This window comes from Chelonia mydas, chromosome 3, assembly GCF_015237465.2.
Source record: "Chelonia mydas isolate rCheMyd1 chromosome 3, rCheMyd1.pri.v2, whole genome shotgun sequence".
NCBI lineage: Eukaryota > Metazoa > Chordata > Testudines > Cheloniidae > Chelonia > Chelonia mydas.
This window is the reverse complement of record NC_057851.1, coordinates 146,846,661-146,866,043: the sequence shown is the minus strand read 5'-3', so window position 1 is coordinate 146,866,043 and position 19,383 is coordinate 146,846,661. Positions and strand designations below refer to the sequence as shown.

At 44.5% G+C, this 19,383-nt stretch overlaps 1 protein-coding gene across 1 annotated transcript; it reads left to right on the top strand.

Annotated features, from left to right (window-relative positions):
- Positions 1-6,100: 6,100 nt before the first annotated feature.
- On the top strand, positions 6,101-16,695 carry KCNK16 (potassium two pore domain channel subfamily K member 16). Its single transcript, XM_007071741.1, has 5 exons — positions 6,101-6,313; positions 11,431-11,545; positions 12,180-12,346; positions 14,366-14,531; positions 16,478-16,695. The coding sequence occupies exons 1-5, from the start codon at positions 6,101-6,103 to the stop codon at positions 16,693-16,695; spliced, it is 879 nt and encodes a 292-aa protein (XP_007071803.1).
- The last annotated feature ends 2,688 nt before the right edge of the window (positions 16,696-19,383 follow it).

Below are 19,383 nucleotides of genomic sequence, written 5' to 3'. Positions count from 1 at the left end.
CACCTGCATTGATACATGTCAGTAAATCAAATTGCATGAGTATAAAACTGACGTGAGATCAAAATCCAGGCCAGAGAATTGCCAGAGGACAGTGTCATGCATGAAGAATCAGTATGTTCATGATATTCATGTTTATTGCACCTCAAAGGAGTGCTCTCTAGGTTCTCATACTCCTGCTGTGAAACTTAAGCCTTGTCAACACTTAAAAGTTTTGTCATGGTAGCTACGTTGGTTGGGGGTATGACTAAATCAGTGCTTTTGCCACTATAGCTTATTTTGTTTGAGGAACTGGTTTCAGCTATCGCAGCAAAAGCTGGTATAAACTGCATCTACACAAGGAGGGCTTGCCAGTATAGCTCTACCTCTGTCGCTGTACCAGCAAACACTTGCTAGTGTAGACAAAGCCTGAGGGAATAAAAACCACTCTAATCATAAAAGGAAAATGGAAACAATTCAACAACTAGATGTGCATAGTTGTTCTGGCCAGAAGCAAAACCCCACTGAACCACTGTATCCTTGCATGCAGATTGTCACCTCATGCTCTGTTCAGAGAAACCTGTGCCAGAAAACTGGTCATAAGCATCCTGTCACATCAGCAATTTGAGCCACACAAAATCAGCCAACATAACTGTCAGCTGCACCTCATTACTCATTTTAGACCCAAATTTACCTCTGTCCCACACAGGCCTGCTGTTATCCCGCTTTTCATTACAGTATTGCTTTTGGCACTGGAAATGCGGAATCAGGAAACTGAAGTTATGGGCAGTGTTACTTACCTTAAAGAAACTAACATTAAACATCAATTTAAGCTTCCTTGGCTATTTTTTTTTTTTAGGTGTGTCCTTTATTTTGCAGCTGTCCTATATTTTGAAAGCCCGTGTTCCATGTTTAGGACTTGGAATTTTGAGAGCAACGCCAGAGATGGACTCAACAGAATTGGGGGATTTGGGGGATTTCATTTGTTTAGTGTAGCTAGTGTAACGTGATTTGTCAAGTGGATCACAACCCTAGAAATCATATAGGTGTCCATGCTTTGCAGAAGATCTCACGGTCTCTGTGTCATAGGCTGGGCCACTTGGGGTCAGTGATCCTTCACGCCCAAATGGAACAGCGAAGGTCTATTATTAATAGTAGTTGAGATGAGCCAAGAAGGAAACATTCAGATCTGGATCCAAGTTAGATTTGGGCAAGGATTCAGGGCTCAGAGTCAAGACTGAATCCATGCTTGGGTTCAAGTTTGGACCCACAGCTCTGAAATTGCACGAGTCGTTCTCATGAGATTTCTGCTGGGAGCCTCCCAAGTTCAGTTTTTATGGTAAATGTTTTTGTAAAGCCCTAGAATTTTTCCGAGCTCAGGACCAGATTTTAATGCATGGGCCAGATTAGCGCATCGGCAAACTAGGAACATGCCTTAGGCCCAAATTCATGGGGGGAGTCGGGAGGGAGGAAAGGGGTACATTTTGTTTTAGTTAACCAATGCAGATTTGCTTGCAAACAGAAAGAACTTCACCCACTTGAATGAGCGGTGTTGTGACCTGGCACACAGGGTCGCACCACCACTCAAATTTGGCCCCGGCACCTCTCCGTCACAATGGAGGGCTGCCATCCCAAATTTGAATGAGTGACATTGTGACCTAGTGCCCAGAGTCGCACTTCCCCTGACACTCAAATTTGTCCCAGCTGCCCCTCCATCATATTGCGACCCCATGTGCCAGGTCGCAATGCCACTCACATAAGAGAGTGAAGTTCTTTCAGTCTGCGCCAGTGGATTGGCTGGCAGAAGTAGTCCTCACACAGAGCTAAGACTCATTTTGCTATTCCAATCAAAGCCAAGGTGAAAGGAGGACACTGGACGAAGAAACCATTTCCTTCTCCAACAACAATACGTGGAAAGTCTAGGATGGGAATTTACTGCAGTGGCATGTATGGAAGGGAACATCACTGAAGTGTATTTTCCCCCTTTCTTTCAGTTTATCGACTGTTTGTTGTTATTCATAGTAGAAGGTAGAGGCTCAGAAGTGTATGTTTGCCAGTGATAGGTTAATCTGTTCCCATCCCAGCTAGCTGTGGTTAAAAAAAAATCTGTACACAAAGAACAACAAAAGAAGTGGGATTAGACCTTATACTTCATCTGGTCATCACAAGGAGGTTTCCAATCTTATTTTAGCACATTCTTTTATTGAATTCTTGTCATGTGGAGGCCTTACAATATTTTGGTCTCACTTGGGGCAAGAGGGTTGTGGTGAGCTCATTCTACCAAACTCAGAACTCACTCAGACATCATGAGTTCTCAGTTTAAACTCCAAAATTGTAGGTTTGAATTCCATTTGGGTCTAGCAAAACATGAGTTCTGGGCTGCTGATTGGGGACTTCTGGTTTGGGTTGGGTTTTTGTTCACCCTGGTGTAACCTAGAACTAGGACAAGAAGACCTTTCCAGTGAGACTCTTTACAGTTTCCATTGCATGAGCTTCCCTTGGAAAACAATGGTTTCAATCTAGGAGAAAACTGTATTGAAAAACTCAAAAAAACAAAAAACAAACAAACAAAAAGGGCAGCAACTCTCCCCCTCCAAAAAAAAAAAAAGGTCCAGAGGGTTTACTTAGAGATTTAAGCTCTCTAGAGTAAGGACCATCTTTTTGTTGTGTGTTTGTACAGCAACTAGCACAGTGGTGTCCTGGCCCGTCACCAGGGCTGCTAGATGCTACGATACTATAACCAATAAATGATAAACACAACTGAGTTCTCCCATCCTTTGTCTCTACTAATGGGAGAAGTTTCAAATCACAGGTTTTCTCACTCCATTTTTAGTCTCTTTAAAACATTTTGAAACTGAAAATCCATGTGTCAGTGGTAACAATTGGTTGGGAACTGGGGAGGTTATACTGATCAAGGGGAAAAAAGAAATACATTGACATTTACAGATTCTAGAGCAAAAGCAACAAAATCCAAGAGGCATTCCTTAAGCCCTACAACTGTCTCTGCTGGGGACAGATCTCTAATCGATTCCTCATCAGAAATGTGATTTTTCCATGGGAGGATATGACAGGGGCAGACACAGCGTGACCATTTTCTCTCGTGTTTTATTCGACAAGTTTCAGAACACACTGTTCTGTTCACTTGCATGGAGCTGTGTATGCATGTGAAAATATCTTTGTTAAATCGCCGCTGTGCAATTTTGTCCTTGCACTTATCTCCAAGCTCATTCAGCCAGAAAGCTCCTCATCCCCAACTGTGTATTTACTCTGCATTTTCTCTCTCGCACACGCAATCGATTTGCTTTTTTCTTTTTCCTACTGAAACCCTCATCCTCAGGACATCTCTTATCATATGTTCCAGGTCTCTTTTCAACTTTGCCACAGCTGCTTTGTACATTTTATTTTCAATTAATTGATTTTTGGTGCCTACTTTTTGGAAATGCTTTTTAAGTAATAGTTAATTATTAAAGATAATATCGCCTCCTATCAAAGGCCATTAGAAACCTTTTCATTCTGCCCAACCAAATGGGGTCCATCTCTGATGCATGCATAAGGCAGTTCAGCTACAAGCGTCTCAAGTATTGTGATGAACAAACCTCAACAAATTTGGAGGTTCAGTTTATCAAAGCCCCAGACACTTAAGAGTCTCACCCATAACAGCCATACCTATTTGGACTTTTCCTTCTCATGCAACCATCTTTCCTCCACCAGCATCGCCAGATGTTTCTCCCAGGACATATTGATTTAGGCTTCGAAGTCTGATAATTGGGTCCCCTTGTTGAAAAGAATTCAAGGCCTGTTAGGGAACGTGGATCATTGTCATCTCTGAACTCTTTCTAACCGAAGAAAGGTTCTAGACTGGTTTGTGTAGACCATTTGTTTCGTTGGTCATTCATTTAATTTCTGTCACACATTTCACCATGACTACTTCTTCAATTGTGGGAATTTAACCCAGTTCATCAAATGCTCAGCAAAATAAATGGATTGGCAGCAATCCCAGAAAGCTGCTAACTTTAGGTTTGGATGGCTCTGCCAAGAGGAAGAGCTCCCAGAGGCAAGGGCCCCTCTGGTGAGAGAGCACAGCCTCCTGCTCTGTTGAAATGAAAGAGCCCAGCTATCAGACATTCAGTATGCAGATTTGCAGTAGCAAGTGCTTTGCAGCCACTCTGACAGGGAATCTCTCACATAATCTGGTCCCAGATCACGTGTGTACAACAGCCCCCACAATCCATAACAAATAGGCTGTGCCTCTCCTGTGTGCAAGCGGAGAAAACACAGCGGTTGTTGCTGTGGGTCATAGAATCATAGAATATCAGGGTTGGAAGGGACCTCAGGAGGTCATCTAGTCCAACCCCCTGCTCAAAGCAGGACCAATCCCCAATTTTTGCCCCAGATCCCTAAATGGCCCCCTCAAGGATTGAACTCACAACCCTGGGTTTAGCAGGCCAATGCTCAAACCACTGAGCTGTCTTCCCCCATGAGCTATCCCTCCCTAGGACTAAGCCCTGGCCCTCACTGTAGCCACCAGAAGTTCTGCTTCCAGCGGTGGAGCAAGCTAGTGGTTCAGTGTCTCTAGACCATTTGCTTTACTATTTGCATTGGGAGGTTTTGTTGTTTTTTGGCAATATCAATCTCACTTCAGCTTCTGGCTCCTCTCTCCCTCTCCTCAGCTGAGGAATCACCAGAGAACTGAGACTCTAACCCTCTGGAGGGTCCTCTAGTGTGGCATCTCTCTACCAGGCCCCCTCCTCCCCTCTCAGCCACCCAGCAACAGAGCAGCCACCTATGCTCTGAGCCAAGTCCAAGAGGTGCTATATTCATAAGGCAGCTTTTCAGGAGCTTCCGAGGCCGAGCTACACCCAGTCTGCTGCCAGTCAGCCAACCCTCATTCTGACATGGGACAACAGGATTTGGCTCTTACAAACAGCCGTTCAAATGAAGCATGTGAAGATTCTCCCAGAAGGGGATGTGACCCGTCACAGCCTTTAGTCTACTTCCCCAAGCACCACTTCAAGGCTGGTGAAAAAACCCTAAACACTAAGCAAAGGAAGGAAACCATTATCCAGAGCATTTGAACAGAAAGGAGGTTTGATAACAAAACCACAGCACCAGACGTGGCTTTCTTGCCTTGGCTGTGTTTTCTTTCAGCCACATTTTGGCCAAGATGCCATTGGCTCTTTCTCCTGTAAAATACAAAACTCCAGCTCCCTTCCAGTGCATGAAAATCATTAAGACTCCCATGAGTGAGTCTGTGGGACCGTTTTAGCTAATGATTAACCTTTAGCCCTCCTTCCCCTTGTGCATTTGGATTAAAAGGGCAACCTGGAGAGCGGCAGCAGCAAAGATGAGTGAATCATTCCCTGAAGCTACAGACTAAGGGCTTTTCCAGGCGTGGAGTCCACCGATAAAGAGTTTGGAACCAGCAAGCCAGGCAGTGAGAGGACTGAACTTGCTCGACACTCTGCTTTGCGACCAAGCTTTACTCAGCATGTTTGTGAGCTTCCTCCTGTTGTGTTCAGTGATGCCACCAATGTTTGTATGGTACAGCCTACAGCTACTGACTTTTCAATGCCTTCAGCTCCATGCTCTTCTCTGTTCTGGGGAGTCTCCTCTAACTAGAGAGATTATAGCGCTGCCTTGTACTGAAGTCTAGTGGTTAGAGCAAGGTGCTGGAAGTCAAGACTGTGAGAGTCTCTTCCTGGCTCTGCCATCAACTCACTGTGTGACTTTGGGTAAGTCACTTACCACCTCTGGCCCCAGTTCCCTGCTCTAGAAAATGAGGAGAATGCTGCCCACCTCACAGGGGTTTTGTGGGGCTTCAGCCATCAAGAGTTGTAACGCCTGTTGAGATTCTTGGAGGAAAAGATACTTTATAAGGGTAAAGCGTTCTGATTAACATTCGTGTTACCTAGCAAGGGCTCACCAGTTAGTACACTCCTGGCTGAAGACAAGATGAAGGGGGATGAACGCTGTTTGCACTCGTTTCATTTCATACAGGCCTGATGCCCTTAAGCTGTTTAAACAGACCGTGTGATTCCTCGGTGCTGGGGGCAGTGTGCCTCGCGGCACATTAACCCAGTGAGTGCTCAGAAGGGAGAGCTGCCTGCCACCTCACAGCAGCAGGATGTCCCACCTCGTGGTGCGCGGCCGGCGGATCAACTGGACTCTGGTGCTGGTGCTGGGGTATCTCTTTTACCTCCTCCTGGGGGCCATGGTGTTCCAGCTGCTGGAGAAGCAGGCAGAGGCCCAGTCTCGGGACCAATTCCAGCTGGAGAAACTCAAGTTCCTGCAGAACTACACGTGCTTGGACAAGCAAGCCCTGGAGCAGTTTGTGCAGGTAAGAGGAGCAGGCTGCCCAGCTCTGAGCTCAAGGCTCAGTTTGGTCCTGGAGGGTTTATCCATTTTTACTAAAAATGCGTAGGTCGATTTAACATCTGTGCAATTAAAGAACTAGCTGTCTAAAAAAAGGCAGGTGCTCCCTCCACACAGTTCTGCCATTTCAATCCTGACCTACAGCATGTCTTGCTTTTTCCACGGTGAGGCTCCCCAAACACACATTTCTTCTGATGCAACTCAGAGCTGCCTCACCATAATTCCCCTCTCCCAGTCCTGTTCCCAGCTCAGCCCTTTGGTACTGCACTGATAAACACTATTGCAAACCTTAGGGAAGAAAGGCATCTTTGCTGATGCACCTCAGCCCAGACCTGTATCGTCCCTGCATGTCTCTGCCTGGACGCTGTCCTGCAGCACCCCTTGCTGTTCCAGTTCTAGCCCTTTCAAATGCCATGAGCTGTGCCATATTGTTCTATGTTTTTGGTGAGTGAGTAAACGTCCACAAGGTACCAGGTTAAGATGTGTAACTCCATTTCATTTGTTATCTCAGGCAGTATTTGACACCAGGTCTACAGAAGTGAAAGCATGTACAGTGAGATCTTTTAACTCATTTACTTTGTCATTTAGAGGAACCAACACAACATATACTTGCATCTGGTCCAATGTGCACTCTAAATAAATGGGTTTTAAACTTAAAACAGTTTCAAGACCAGCTGCAATACCCTCTAAGGTTACTGAAAGCTGTGCTCCTTGGTTGTAGTATGCAATGACAGGGCAATAAGAAATCCTTGAATCAATGAGATCTCTTCTTCGGGCTTGCAATTTCTCCATCCGCAGACTGGGAGCCTTTCCTTCTGCTAACCATTTCAGTAAGGCCATTAAACTACTCCAAACAGGATGCCTGTTTGCATTGTACTCTTGGTCTGATGGGTTTCCACCGATCAATTCCTGGATGAACAAAGAGCCCGGCAGGCATAGTAGATGGACTTGATAGAAGAGTGAAGTACAGATCACAAAGGTAGCAGGAAGTGAATGAATCTGCCTGAACCTTGTTCCATTAAGACCACTGGGTAATTACTAATACTATGATGTATTACTTGTTGAGTGCTTTGCACGGCACAGAACATGACAGAGAAGAGAGCCCTGATGCCCAGATACAGAGAAATGATGACTCCAGCTCTAAGCCCAATAGGTATACTGGGATAATGTGTTACTTAGTTCAGTCCCTAATAACCTAGGATGCGCCCTGGGGGCCAAATTTTCCTGTCTTACACCAACAGAACTATATTCAAACTAAAGGGGTTGCACTGGTGTCATTGAGAGAAGAATTTTGCTGAGCCTCTGGTTGTATTGAACACAAAGAATGTTTCAACTGCTAGCTGTACTGGAAAGAACCAGCAGAGGGCACCAAAGTATCAGATATCATGTATCAGACTCGAAAAGACTCCCTCAGAAACAGCTCACTAGATCACAGGGAGCGCTCTGAAGGACAAGCAGAGAACTGTGTGTCATCCGTCACAACGCCTTTTAGACACATTTCCAACTATTATTAATAAGAAGGAATAAAATTATTCCAAAATTGAATCCCTAGCTCTGAGAGTACTGCTAAGAAGCCATCATCACCTGTCGGTCGTCTTTATTGTCTACCTGTTCAATCATGAGGCACCTGTCTACCCAATCTAAAGGGTTGTGCTACTCTGAAAAGTGACTGTGTAAAAGGCATTGTTGCAACTCCATGCTTAATGTGTGCCAGTGTCATGGGGTTGGCTTTGCTCAGTTAAATTGAAAAGCTGGACTTTCTGACTCCCAGCCCTGCAACTCCACCTCCTGGGATCTGAGAGTCAAAAGTTAGTGTTGCTTCTGGCTCATACATTATCTCCAGTAACAATGTTTGGACTTGACCTCCATTAACAATTGAGTTGATACTGCAAGAAGCAGATTCCTGTTGTTCCATCTCCATTAGCGGTGTTGGTTCTGCAGGGCTAGAAGGAGAAACACTGAGATTGGCCTGATCTGAAGAGCCTAGAACATCGGGAAATTCACATAAAAACTTTGTGACCTAGGCCCATCTCTGGTAAAAACGTATTTTGTGTCAGAAAATGAAGTGGAGCTGACCCTAGATACAGACAGGAAGCAGAATAGCTGCATAAAGAGGAGCCATTTTTACAGTCACTTTTCTGCCCAGGCCCACGCTTCCAGTCATTTGTCAGATAACATCAATCCTGACACACAGGGCCAAACCCTCGGCTATGGCTAAGGAGAATGCAGTGCATGTGGGGAGGAAGGAATAAAAAGTGGTATAAAGTTCACCTTTGCTCTGTTCAGCTCCTGTGATAGCTCTATACAGGGCTGGTCCCCTTACGGAGGGCTGCTCTAATTTACATTGGGTTCTAATGGTCCCAAGAGAACCAAAAAGGCAGCGACAGATTGGTGCAGCACTGGAGCATACCAGCTACACGCCTTTTCCCCAGCTACACCCCACTACCCCAGCATCAGGGGTGGAAGGAGGTAGAAGCCATTCTGCTAACGTTTTGTCCCAGAGGATCCTTCTTACACTGGAATGATCCGGCTGGGTCTGGATATGTCACCGCCACAGCCAGACCCTGCAAGCAGGAGTCACAAAGCAGCCAGACCACACCAGAAGATATGACCCACAGTGTCAGGATATGGATGTGATGGCTTAGAGAGGGTGTTTATGGCTGGAGTATTTAAAAGGTGTTTTAAAAATGCATGGCATTTTCCTTCTGCACTTGGCATGTGCATCTTAGTGGAGATTATACTTCTGAGCATTTGTGCTTTGAACTGCGGAGAACAGAGAGTTGCTCCTTGTGGGCCATGGGTTAGAACTGAGGTTCTTTTAGGCATTCTGAGTGGCAAAGGACTGTGACTGGTACCTCAGTGCAGTTTGAAATGTCATTCTTCTCTCCTCATTCCAACTTAAAAACACAGCAGTAATTTTGGATATTTTGATTTGACAAACTCCTGGAAGAGGTTTTTAATGGCCAGAACAAAGCTATTTGGTAACAGAAGGGAGAAAAGTGTGAATAACACTACTATAAGAGAATCAAATGTGGCCAGATGCAGAACAGTCTTAACTGTCTTTGCAGATTCCTGGATGCTGTAAGAATTGTTACTGAAAGAACAATGTAAGGTATTAAATCCCAACCACCAAAAGTTGTATTACTCAGTGTGCATCAGCTCAGCTAACATTTCAGAAGCAGTGCATCCACACTGCCCTGGAATGAGGCATTGCAGAGATAATGCCCCCAGCAGCAATCAAGGGTTTGGGTTTGGAATGATCATCCCCCAACCTTTAGTGCTGATCTCATGGTTGTTGGGTTGTTGAGGCTGAGATGGCTATTGGGGCAGCACCCTCAGCCCCTGTGGATCTTGTGTCACTCTAGAAGCAACCCCTTCTGCTGATTAAGGAGCTGGGTGGTGGGTGCACAAATGAGGTTCATTCAGTCACCTGGTGGAAGGGTGAGGGCCAGGACCTTGGAGCTCAAAAGTGGTGAGAGGAAAATAGAACAGATCCTCACAACTCCAACAGATGCCACTGCCCTGTGGAGGGAATATTACAGCAGCCAAGCGACATTCTATTCACCCAGAGGCATTTAGTTGGATATAAGGATCTAGGGGTTATAGTGGATCACAAATTGAATATGAGCCAACAATGTGATGCAGTTGCAATAAAGGCTAATATCATTCTGTAGTGTATGTGTTGTAGGTAAGACACAGGAGGTTGCTGTCCTACACTACTCAGCACTAGTGAGGCCTCAGCTGGAGTACTGCATCCAATTCTGGGCGCCACACTTTAGGAACAATGTGGACAAATTGGAGAGAGTCCAGAAGAGAGCAACAAAAATTATAAAAGAAAACCTGGCCTATGAGGAAACGTTAAAAAAAAGGGGAAGTTTAATCTTGAGAAAAGAAGACCAAGGGGGGACCTGATAACAGTCTTCAAATATGTTAAGGGCTGTTATAAAGAGGACTGTGATCAGTTGTTCTTCATGTCCACTGAAGGTAGGCCAAGAAGTAATGGTTTAATCTGCAGTAAGGAAGAGTTAGGTTAGATATTAAGAAAACCTTTCTAACATAAGAGTAATTAAGCACTGGAATAGGCTTCCAAGGGAGGTTGTAGAATCCCCATCATTAGAGCTTTTTAACACCAAGATAGACACACACCTTCCACGAATGGTCGAGGTATAGTTAGTTCTGAGCAGTGCAGGGGGATGGACTAGACAAATTCTTGAGGCCCCTTCCAGCCCAAGGATTCTATGATTTTGACAGACAAGTAAAATATTTCACATTACAACTGAATTTGGGGAGCTGCACTCCCTTTGCCCATGTTGACTTTGGCCCACTGCAACACCCAGCAGGTGAGAGCAGTCTAGAGCAGCACAGGATGTCTCATTAGTTAACCCCAAGCTGTCAGATAGAAAGGAAAGGCCTGGAGATGATTGGTGGAGATACTGAGACGCTATAGCTAAAAACTAGGGTGACCAGATGTCCCGATTTTATAGGGACAGTCCCGATTTTTGGGTCTTTTTCTTATATAGGCTCCTATTATCCCCCACCCCCGTCCCGATTTTTCACATTTGCTGTCTGGTCACCCTACTAAAAACAGAACTAGTCCTCAGGACGTTGAGGTGAGCCAGCCACTCCTCCCGCTCCACCCACAAACATGCATGAGTCACACATAAGTCTGGGATGAGATGGAGAGTGGGAGGGATGGAGGAGGAGCCACCTTTGTTTTTATGGTATATCATCACTTTGTTTCCCTAATTCAAGCACTTTCAGTTCCCCCTCCATTCCCTTCCCTTCATCCTCCAGCAAGTTATTGAAACGTTCATACTTGAGTGCTCCTGTTCTCCTATAAGGAGGGCACAGGCCCCTGGCCAGCTCTACTCCTCAGGCCTTTGCTGAGCCACTGAGAGACCTTTATCAGGTCCTTCTGGTCAAACTCTAATCTGTCTAGAAACTCCATTGCTTATTACACATCTAAGCTTGCTTGAGACATCCATCAACACTCACCTGTCCATCCTTTTACCTGACAATCTCTTTGTCATGAGCCTATACATGCTGCTCACCTGTGCTTCTTCTGCTCTTCTTCTGCTTCAGGTCATCCTGGAAGCATGGGAGAAAGGGGTCAACCCAGAAGGAAATTCTACCAACCCCAGCAACTGGGACTTCAGCAATTCTTTCTTTTTTGCAGGAACCGTTGTCACAACTATAGGTGAGGTAGCCTCTCTTCCTATTAACCTCTTCCTCTGTCAACAGATGCTTCCTCCAACTGTCCTGTGAAAGACTGAATCACTAGTGACAGCTGGATAGGCTAGACCTGTCAGGAGAGTCTGTATCAGTGTAGGGCATATTTAAAGTGCCACATTTTCAGCCAGTCTCCAATTCTGCATGTTCATGTTGCACACCCAGCTTATTGCACCTTCAAAAGTGGGCACATGCCCATTTTGCACCTGCAAAGCCTTCATTTGCATATGCAGATTGGGTGACTGCGCTGTGTGCGCAAGACAGGTACTGCATCTGCTTGTGCAAACCAAGTTAGTTGCATTCATCACAAAATTGGAGACCTGGGTTGAAAATCAGACCCCTAATGTGGAAGAATGAGACATTTTTAAATAGTAATTTTTCATGTCCAGTGTTCTTTTGATAGTGACAAAAATTTGAGGCCCAATCAGCAGCTGTGCCATTTTCTCCAGCCAGAATTCTGTCTGGAAAGGTGTGGATAAGCTGGGCCTTAATGGAACTGAACTAAACTGAGCTTCCAAGCCTTTGGAGGTTCTCCCATGGCCAGTAGACTGACTGTAAAGCCTTTTAATGTAATTGTCCCTTTTTTCTCTCCTTCACTGCAGGTTACGGTAACTTGGCCCCCAGTACGGTGGCTGGGCAGGTGTTCTGTGTGTTTTATGCCTTGTTTGGGGTGCCGCTTAACCTGGCCTTTCTCAATCAGCTGGGGAAAGGACTCAATGCACACCAGATCACTCTGGAGAGATGGGTGCACAAGCCAGGCCGTGCACGGGTACAGTGTTCATTTATTATTGGTCTTCCTCTGTTTTAAAGCTAATTGGTTTTCTGAGACAAGTGGCACCTCCGGCTTTGCTGCTGCCTATGTGTGTGTATCTCCTGGGACATAATAATCATGTGTCCTTTCTATATCAGGAAGTTAACATGTCACATTTATAGATGATGACTTTGAAGTAATTTGCTCAAACGATATTTGCCTGTCTTAAGCCTCGATTCCCCAAAACAGGGTAGCATGGCCTTAATTTTGAGCATGGGCCCAAGTCCCATTGACTTTGATGGACTACAAGTATGTACATAAGTGCTGCACTGAATCAGGCCTTTGGTGCCCAGCTCCTAGTAGTTTTAAACTACAGTAGAACCTGAACGTTACGCACACCTCGGGAATGGAGGTTGTTCGTAACTCTGAAATGTTCGTAACTTTCAAGAAAAGGTTGTGGTTTTCTTTTAAAAGTTTACAACTGAACATTCACTCAATCCATCTTTGAAATTTTGCTATGCAGAAGAAGAATGCTGCTTTCCCTTTATGTTTTTAGTAGTTTACATTTAACATAGTTAAATGCCGCTGCTGCCTGACTGCGTACTTCCGGTTCCAAATGAGGTGTGTGGTTGACCGGTCAGTTCATAATTCAGGCGTTCGTAACTCTAAGGCTCTACTGTATGCCAAGACAATTTCATTTTTTATTGGTCCATTCTAATCTGACATCCGTTCACTAATTGGACCAGCGACTCGGCACTTAATTCTTTTCCCTCTGTTACTCTCTGTTTAAATTAAGATAGATATTCACTCTCTGTGGGTAAGGCCTGTCAGTAGGTTACCCAGTCTGAGTCAATCCATATTTTGGAAAACAAGGTAAATGGAGAAAATTTGTTCTCCATGTTTCTGTATAAAGACTGTGTGGCTGGCCCCTGAAATCAAAGAAAAAAGAGATTAGAAAAGACTCTCAGATACCCGACCTATGAATGCCCCTTTGGTGAATCTATGGCCCATTCAGAGCCTCTCGCACATCCTGTTTTCTCAAAGTGGAGTCTCTATGCCTGTCTGTCTCTCTGGACCGCTCATCTCTAGGACCTGCTTTAACTGCTCATTCACTTTAGAAAGTCACAGACCAGGAAAGTAGGTTAGCTCTAAACTAGTGTTAGGAAATTAATTGATTATTTTTTCTAGCCATTCCTGGCCAGTCACCTTCCCCCACCCTATTGGTTTGTGTGATAAAGTTCCTACATCCTAGACCCCCGAATGAATGAACAATAGTAATATTTAGCATTTTTTCTGTTCAAAACTGTCTGCAGACATTATCTTATTAATCCTCACAACACCCCTGGGAGATAGGTAATGAACTATTTTACATTAGGGGAAACTGAGGCAGAGACAATAAGGCCCACGCTTTCAGACTTGCAAATTCAGTAGTCATGACTGTGAGTTCATTCAAGATAAATGCATGCACAGAATTAGTCACGTATTGGTTCTAAGGCCATTGACGTCAATGGTTGCCAACTCTCACCATTTTATCATGAGCCATACATATTTGGTGTTTTTGTTAAAGGTCCAGCTCCTAGAGTCATGTGAAAATCTCAGCTTCCATTTAAAAAAAATTAGTTCCTAGTCCTCTTGGTTGCGAACAGATGTTTGAAAATGTGATCTGAGCTCACCCAAAAGGCTCAGAAACTAGAAGGCAAATAAAAAGAACCCCTAATGTATTATTTTTTAATACTTTCACAATTTTTTGAGGCCTGAATGATGATTTTTGAATGCTTGGCACTAGCAACACTGCTGATGAATGCATTACTAGAAGTGCTTTAGTATCTCTAGGGAGAGACTATAACCAGGTCAGATTGCAGTTCATAGAAGGGGATGAGCATTTCTCCCTTCCATCTTGTCCACTGGTACCCACAATAACTGGATTCTGTGGGGTACTGTATCTTCTACAATCCAGCAACAATAAAAAACATCCACCAGCCACCCCATGACAGACACTCAATGCCGCTGAGCTGCCATTTTCCTTCTCTCCTACAGGTAGTGCAGACGCTGGCATTGGCCCTTTTTCTGACCGCTGGGACCTTGCTATTTCTAGTATTCCCACCTATGATCTTCAGTTATGTAGAAGGCTGGAGCTATGGAGAAGGCTTCTACTTCACCTTCATCACCCTCAGCACCATTGGATTTGGGGACTATGTAGTAGGTAATGAACAGGGTGGGGCTGGATGAATTTTATAGGCCTGTGTTCTTAGACCACTGTAAATTGGGAGTAACTCTGCAGAAGTTAACAAGTTACACCAGTGCAAGTCTGGCATAAGTGAGATCAGAATCTGGCCCTATGTCTCTACTAAGATTGCCATCAAGGCGGTCAAGTATTGCCAGGTGTGGTGAGGGGTATGGATCCTTGTCCACTGAGAATTAGACTAAGACCCACCAAATTCATTTCACACAGGCCACTGAACACCGATTAGATAGTAACTGTTCTCAATCTGGTTTAGAGTGAGCCACAGACGTAGAGGTGAAAGACTCTATATCCCATTATTAATCCTCCGAGCCATCCAATCCCAATTAGTGTCACCCACGTATGGAGTAGACAAGAAACTCTATCAACCATTTTTAGGACTCAAGCCATGTCTAATACTGAGCTGCCAGCAATTATAATTACAGGGTGAATACTAGTAGCAAGCAGAGGCCCTTATAAGAAAATGTACCAGATGGCAGCATAGAATCTGCAGGGGAACTGGCTGTGCCTTAGAGTCACTGCCAGAGAGGAGGCCTTTCTCTGCACAAGCTCACTTAAGCACTACACTTAACGTACGAGGTATAGAATGTCCACATGTGTAGAAAGAACAACAGGTTCTGTCACCTTCTCTGGGGTTTATCCTCCCCAAACTTCCCAGAAGTTTTGTGTGTGCATTGTGAGAGCCTCTTTGCCATAAGGCCTGGCTGTGACACTGTGGAGATCAGTGATGCATTTGGTCCTTAGAGTCTAAGCAAAGTTGTTGACTGGAGTACTGATTACACTGCTTAGCTGATGCACTGACCGTTCATTCACTAGAACTGCCATATGGGTATCAGTGACACCCTCCCACCCCCTACACACGCACATGACGCTATTTGCTTGGTAATGTATTCAGCAAATAATATCTGGTCCTCTCTGTTCAGAACTCAGGCATAGTGCATGCTACAGAAAAAACCATGGGTGTAATAAACCATGGGTGTGGCTAAAATAATATTCTAACATGTTAGAGAACCAGATGTAGACTAAAACTGCCTTTCTAATATGGTTATAACATGGTTGATTTCCCATCAACATGGGCTAAAATGAATAATTTTACATAGCCCTGGTTAAGGTTAAACACCACATGTTAGTTGAAGTTTGATGAAAGTAATAGCTTGATTGCATGGAGATGCCACAAATTGAGTGAATCAGTCACATCACTTTCTTGTCCTATTTACCAGCTGTATAGCAGGTATAGTCAAGTGGTCATGATAGGGTTAAATGGGTTACCCAGAGTAGTTTAGGATGGAGCTATGCTCCGTGCCACTCTTACTTCTTGTTTAGTCAGTGGGAGTTTTCCCCTCACTGTGTTGTGATGCAGTTAAATAAAGCAGCACGTTCCCAGCCTGCGGTTCTGTGTGCAGATGGGCCTTACAATGTTGATCCCATCTACTCCAAGCCGAACCTCAGACATTGGGGATATGTCTTCACTTAAAATGCTACAGCTGTGTTGCTGTAGCACGTCAGTGTAGACACTACCTAAGTCGACAGGAGGGGTTCTCCCATCAGCGTAGGTAATCCACTTCCCCAAGAGGCAGTAGTAGGCTGACGGAAGAATTCCTCTGATGGATACACGGGGACTTAGGTCAGCTTAACTACACTGCTCGACGTGTGGCTTTTTCACAGTCCTGAACCACATAGTTATGCCGACTTAATTTTCTAGTGTAGGCCAGGCGTGAGCAAGAAAACAAGTGAATCGTTCTAGTACATATGCCCACATACAGTAGATTTCGTATGTGGGATCTGTGTAGCTCACATGACCTCATAGTAGATCTTTGCATGAGATTATGTGTGTTTTGCATCTGGTTGGCCTGTTGTTTGCCAGTCCCAGGGGTCCAGTCTAACGTGAAGTTTCACATTTTTTTCAGGCACAGATCCTAACAAGCACTACATCTCGATGTACAGGAGCCTGGCGGCAATTTGGATTGTTTTTGGCTTGGCCTGGCTCGCTCTGGTCTTTAACTTGGGAGCTGACCTGATGGAAAAATTCCTTCAGCTAAAGTGGCACAAGCCTGGCACAGCAGAAGAAGCCATTACCAAGATGGAGGATGACCCTGATCAACCCAGAATCCACATACCTAGCTGAGAGAGGCTCATGGAGAACACTTTAGAAAAAGCAAGCCTCCCCTGCTCCTACCTCAGACACACCAAGCAAGCTTTCTGGGTAAGAGATTGCTGGATCTAAACCACAGGTTGCAGACTATCTCCAAGGGAGAAGATATTTTCAGAAGAAAGGAAAGCCCTTCATAGTGTAAAGGCAGCAGCTGAATAAAAACCTTTGAGGGAGTGGGACTGTAAAACAAACATCCCAGTATTCATCACTCACTTTACACTCAACGACCCCCTGGTGCAAGTTCCCCTGAAATAATTAATTACCATCCCTCTGATTTGATCTTTAGCTACTGGAATTGAATTCTGTTGATCTCTGGCTTTCAGAAATCCATAGCGACTGCCTCACAGCTAGGGTGGGAATATCTGACATCAAGAGAGCTGAGCTGACTTTCACTTCCAAGGAGACACAATGAGAAAAACAGGACCAGGCCTGGCCACCTGTTTAACCACATTAATCAGATGAAGCTTTTTCTGAAACCTCTTGGCAGGCTTTGTCCTATATTGTTCAGTGATTACATTTCTATCATTGTCCAGCTGCGCTGAAAAGCTTCGCCTTAAAATTGTTTAGAAACACTGTCCATTCCAGAGCTGTCTGCATTGTAAGAACTTCATCTGGAATAAACAGGCATCTGAGAGCAAATTCTGATCTCCCAAGTCCCTTGATAATACCAGTCCCTTGCTCAGTGACTACTGATGCAAGCAGACTTCCTTATTTCCTGCCAGTTCAGAAATCCTTTGCCAATGTGTGGTACCTGCTTTAGGCCCATTCATTAAGAAACTCTCATGGACTATGTGAAGTCGGTACTGTCCATTCAGTCCTAAGCAAAACTGGCCGACTCCTCCCATTCCAAATCCTGCTCTCTGTTACATGCATAGCATTAGTTGGTGAGAACAGGGAGTCTGATTTTCTCACAACTGCTTTCAACCAAGAGTAACAGCTCTTACATCAGTCAAGGAGGTGTAAAAGCAAAACAAAAGCCACACGTGTCTGGAACGATCCTGTCACTGAACCATAGAAATATGGGTCCCACATACAACAAACTTTATAAAGAGTTAATCAATAACGTCTTCTACAGATATGCTTGTAACCATTATGACATATGCTACTTCTGTATGTGACATGCTAACTTATTAACCCTTTATAAACCTGTTATAAATGGAACCTTCATGTACAGTGTGCCCAAAATACAACCTGGCTGACAGAGTTAACGAGCAGTGGCCCATGATTCATTGATTACAGTTCACCATATGACAGTCTCTCATCTAGCAATTTGATATTTCAAATGGGGGAAATGTCTATAAAATCTGCCGCAAATTGTGCTGCCTGGAGAAGGAGTGCACAGGGTGTGAAAGTCATCCCACACATCTGCTCTGCTGGATTCTCTGTTCTCAGGAATCACAACAAAGGCTTGATCTTGCATCTTACCTGGTACCTGTTTTCCCCACTGATGGTTGGAACCTGGAGACTCCAGACTGGGAGCTCAAGTCTGAAATGCTGAGAAATAAGAGTGGACAGCTCCCAGTTATTGGGCTTACTCAGTAAGACCGGAGACATCATCACCCCATTCTACACCTCATTCTGATCTTGCTACTTGCCTACCTTACAGCTCTTGTCTATCTCCACTCTCCTAGCACTGATCTCCTCTCTGTCCCTTCACACAATCTCCTAAATGAGTGCAAGAACCATCTGCTCTGTAGCCTCTGCGGTCTGGAACAGCTGCCTTGTATCTCTGTGAGTTAGCTAGCTCTCCATATTTTTGCAACTCTCATCTGAAAATCTCTCTTACCTATATCCAGTCTTTTCCCTCCCTCAGACCAAATGCTTACAGGTAGTCATTAGATGCTGTCTTTACACCACTGTCTTTGTAATTTATATTATATTCTGTCTTATATTATCTAGCTCTATGAAACATTGTGGGCTGCAGTTGGTATGAATGACATTATCAGGTACCAAATAAAGTTGTACTGACTTGTGCATATGATCCAGATGCCATCCAACCCCTCCAGTCTTCCACACCTTCCTAGGCAACACAAACCATGTGTGCCAGACCATAGGCTAAAGGCAGGTGTACAAAATACCTTTCACTGTGCTGCCTGCCACACAATGTACTAAACATGTGCAAAGATGACTAGACCGGGGATATAACACGTGCATTACATGTTGGAGAGCTCTCTGCTACTCTATTCCCCCTCTCCCCCCTCCGCCTCCTGGCAGCTTGCAGTTGGAGTCTCCACTTCCTCAGCCCAGTCCTCCTATCAGAGTACAGCTCCACTGTCGGCCCTTGGCTTTGCCAAATAGTAGCAGAGCAACACCGACATGATTTTTGTCAGTTTCCAGTGCCACCCACAGGATTTTGAATAGACCTGGGCAGCAAACGCTTTTCCCATCCCACAAGTATTTTGAAGAATTTGAAAATCTGTATCCTCCCCAATTGGGACAAAATCTCAAAAACGTTCATGAAATGGGGAAAAAAATTGGTTTGGGTCAATTGAAACATTTTGCTGCAATGATTTTTTAAACGTTTTGTTTCCTTTTTTCCCCTTTGATTAACTCTTTTTAGTCTTAACAGCTTAAAATTTGAATCAAAAAGTCATTCCGGACCAGTACATTGGAATTCTTTGTTTTGAAAACGTCAAAGAAACGTTTAAACAATTTCAAAAC

Bases quoted from the DNA above. Each gene is read 5' to 3' on its own strand.
- KCNK16 (XM_007071741.1), top strand. From the start codon at position 6,101: ATGTCCCACCTCGTGGTGCGCGGCCGGCGGATCAACTGGACTCTGGTG. The intron at 11,546-12,179 runs GTGAGGTAGCCT...CCTTCACTGCAG, and splicing joins AACCGTTGTCACAACTATAG to GTTACGGTAACTTGGCCCCC. The intron at 14,532-16,477 runs GTAATGAACAGG...CATTTTTTTCAG, and splicing joins ATTTGGGGACTATGTAGTAG to GCACAGATCCTAACAAGCAC.